The sequence below is a fragment of the Oncorhynchus kisutch genome, linkage group LG11 (genome assembly GCF_002021735.2).
Source record: "Oncorhynchus kisutch isolate 150728-3 linkage group LG11, Okis_V2, whole genome shotgun sequence".
In the NCBI taxonomy this organism is placed as follows: Eukaryota; Metazoa; Chordata; class Actinopteri; order Salmoniformes; family Salmonidae; genus Oncorhynchus; species Oncorhynchus kisutch.
Genome location: NC_034184.2, coordinates 12,133,277 through 12,137,126, shown reverse-complemented (window position 1 = coordinate 12,137,126; position 3,850 = coordinate 12,133,277). Strand labels below are relative to the sequence as shown.

At 45.3% G+C, this 3,850-nt stretch overlaps 1 protein-coding gene across 1 annotated transcript; it reads right to left on the bottom strand.

Annotated features, from left to right (window-relative positions):
- Nucleotides 1-394: 394 nt before the first annotated feature.
- Nucleotides 395-2,356, bottom strand: LOC116376362 (delphilin-like). The gene is made up of 4 exons (XM_031836452.1): nucleotides 2,228-2,356; nucleotides 1,896-2,012; nucleotides 1,292-1,627; nucleotides 395-607 (listed from the first exon to the last, which is right to left on the bottom strand). Exons 1-4 carry the CDS (start codon nucleotides 2,354-2,356, stop codon nucleotides 395-397), a joined length of 795 nt encoding a protein of 264 aa, XP_031692312.1.
- Nucleotides 2,357-3,850: the final 1,494 nt, after the last annotated feature.

The following is a 3,850-nucleotide window of genomic DNA, read 5'->3' as shown; positions in this document are numbered from 1 at the left end:
ATGCAGTTTCACTCAAACCCCTACTAGTTTGACCTAACAGGAGGGTCACTGTGGGTTTACCCTGAGCCCCGTCTGCAGCAGATGGCGTCCACCTAAAGCACAGTGTGATAATGGTTGACACTAATTAAGACCCCCGTAATCCCTCCACCAGCAAAATGAGCAAAAGGAAAAGCCTGTTTATACACTCATCACCCATCGCACAATAATCCCCACAGACTATTACTTTTCACTGGGACTCCGAAATGGGGATATTAGAAGGCTGCATCCCACTTGGGTTGTACTAGGATATCGAAATGGAAATAAGGATTTAATGGGCCTGAGTGATGTTCAGTGATCTCCATGGGCCTGAGTGATGTTCAGAAGGGATTACAGGTGGTAACCTGCCTCCTCTATCTCAAGAACCTATACTGAACACAGTCTGGATGATGCCCAGAGAGCAGAGACTCCGGTACCTGATGTTGCCGATGAGCGTCTGCTGCTCGTCAGTGGTGAGGATGTCTGGGAGGACAGAGGCCAGCCAATCAACCTTCTTCTCCGCAGCATACTGCTTCAGCACCGCAAACAGCCTCTCCTTCACCTCTGGCTCCTCCCCCAAAATCTGGTCAATCTGAAAGATATCAATAACAATTGTTGTTGAAGGGCGCATAGTTACACAGCCTCCCTAAAGAAGCATTGTATACATTTACAAAGAAGCTTCCAATTATCTGACTGAGGAAGTAAGCTCAGTAGGCTTGCATAATGCTTTTTGAACAACAAAGTGACTCTTTCAAACTGTTGTTTCCTCTGGACATCCATGTTCCCGTGTATAATCAATAACATCCATGTTCCCCTGTATAATCAATAACATCCATGTTCCCCTGTATAATCAATAACATCCATGTTCCTGTGTATAATCAATAACATCCATGTTCCCCAGTATAATCAATAACATCCATGTTCCCGTGTATAATCAATAACATCCATGTTCCCCTGTATAATCAATAACATCCATGTTCCCCTGTATAATCAATAACATCCATGTTCCCCTGTATAATCAATAACATCCATGTTCCCCTGTATAATCAATAACATCCATGTTCCCCTGTATAATCAATAACATCCATGTTCCCCTGTATAATCAATAACATCCATGTTCCCCTGTATAATCAATAACATCCATGTTCCCCTGTATAATCAATAACATCCATGTTCCCCTGTATAATCAATAACATCCATGTTCCCCTGTATAATCAATAACATCCATGTTCCCCTGTATAACTCATACAACAGTTAGTTTAAAAGAAAGCCTCACCTTCCTGTTGAACTCCAGGGCCTTGTGTTTGCGGTCCTTCCTCATCCCGTCTCCTCCAGGCTGTATCCCATCCATACTCCCACTGCTGCGTACTTTCTGTCTGGGCCCCAGACACAGCACCCCCAGCCTCAGCGTACGCCCCTGGGACGCCTTGATCAGCGCCGCCGCCATCTCGTGCTGCCTCACCGGGATCCCGTTGACCTCCATGACGTAGTCACCAGCCCCCAGGCCACCCCGTCCCGCCGGAGAGCAGGGCGAACAGTCCTCCACCAGGAGGGGGCAGTCTCCCACGATGGTGAAGCCGAAACGACCATCAGGACCCGGGGTGATGTCCATCTGAGAGGCAGAGATTGAATTCTTATTTCACTTTCTTTGTATTATGTCAAGATAGAGAGAAATAATTTTGACTAATGACTTGAAAAGTTCAACATTGCCACTACAGTTTCTGGGGTTACATGAGGTATCAGAAATATAACGACTCAGATTTTCAGTTGGCACAAGCAGTAATACCGAAACATTGACATAAAATCAATTAGAAGTATCAAACATTGTGCTACTACAGTATGATGGTGCCAGGTGAGTCCCAGTCAGAGCGAGTTCAGACCTGCTGGATGCGAGACACCACTCCGATGCTGGGAGGGATGTTCCTCTGGGTCTGAGCGATGGAGATGACAGCCTGGACTCCCAGAGTGGACACATTCTGGCCCTCGATCTCCAGCACCTGGTCAGAGAAAGACCGTTTAATGAAGACACCCAGAAACAGCTTTTCCAGTATAAATCCCTGATCATACTATTACACTATCATCATAATATTATCGAAGTCTTAACATTATACTATTAACTGCATATTTGTCAATTGACTTTCCTTGTTAAATAATGGTTAAACAAAGGATAAAAATAATTTTGGTTTAGTTTAGGATCTAGAATCTCTCTGACCTGGTCACCTGGCTGCAGCCCCGCCAGGTAGGCACTGCTCCCCTCCTCCACAGACAGGATGTAGCTAGGACCACTTCCTCCCAGCTGGAAGCCAAACTCCTCTGGCCAGCCCTGATTGGATGTCGGCATTGCAATGACTAGATGAGAGAAGAAGAATGACGAAGAGGAGAGGAAGATGAAGAAACCCACAGGGAGTCTGATGAGAAAGATGTTCTGGATTGAGATGCGAATGAGAAGCAGTATGGTGCTCTCAGTGGGGGGTTGAACCCTTGTCGAACCCTTGGGGTCACTGACCTTGTTCACAACTCCAAAGGCATCTCAGAGTATTTGACCTTGAGGAGCATGAAGTGCTCTCTTCCAAAGTTAATCCATTTTACTGTACATGAAAATTCCCTGACTCTCTATCTGACGGAGGGCTCTGATGGAGGGCACTCTATTGCCTGCATGAGAGAGACTCAAGCATAACATTTCTGCCATAACCAAACACAGAAAACACATTTAAATCTAGGAGTGCAGGTTATCCTGCTTGTTGTGGTAATACACTCCAATCCCTCACGCTTAATTTGTGAACCTTCATAACATTCTATAAACTATTACATTTTTTAGAGCCTTAAAACAGGATCAGCATGTATTAACCTCCACGAGTTTGCTTCCAAAAACGGCCCTGATACGACAGGTCACACATGCCAAATATAGAACTATACAAATATCTATTCTGTCTGAACATTTAACATGAACCTTAAAACAGAGCCAGCGTCTGCTGTTCAACCTCCAAAGCCTTGAAACAGTAATGTGTTTCAATAAGTGAATGACATTCAAACAGACAGACTTACAGTCATCTTTAGATGGATAGCAAAGAACAGCAGGCTTGTTCTGGTTCCTGAAAGAGTATCTGCCTTTCTTGTTCTGTAGAAATTTCTTCATCTTGTATCAAACTGCAGGTGGCCTGTCTGTGAGCTAGTATCCAACCTGGCTGTACAGTAAAAAAGCCTCTTGGACCATACCAACAGCCCCCATTCAAACAAGAGGGGTTGTCAATTCAAAATACCCCATCTTAGAGTCCTCCACAGAGTCCTCCACAGAGTCATCCACAGAGTCCTCTACAGAGTCATCCACACTGCCACCGCAACAGAAGAAATTGGTGACAGTACATGAAGACTTGTCACAGAGTTACTCCAGAATCTCCTCCCAGAGTGTGTCCTTGCAGTCCTGCAGGCCGTTTGCACAGTGTTAATGATAAAACTGGGACGCCCTCGCTCTACTCCGCTCCTTAATAAAACCTCTCTCCAAAAAGGGACCCCATTTTCTTCTATAAATACTCCTCTGTCTTTTTTCCTGCTCTCTCTCTCACTGCTAGGTGACGTCCTCCAAGGGACGGAAACTGGCCCAGAATCACTGTGTGTGTCATACAGAAAGGGGTTGATGAACACTAATTGGAGTGTGTGCCTGGGCGCTCTTATGTGTGTGTGTGTGCGTGTGTGTGTGTGTGTGTGTGTGTGTATGTGTGTGTTCCTCAATGCTCAGTCCCATTGAGAAGGAGCAGTGGCAATTTAAGACTTTGCTCTGGATTAGTGGAATTATGGGCTGAATTTTTAAATCCCACTCCACCCCTATCAGGACAGG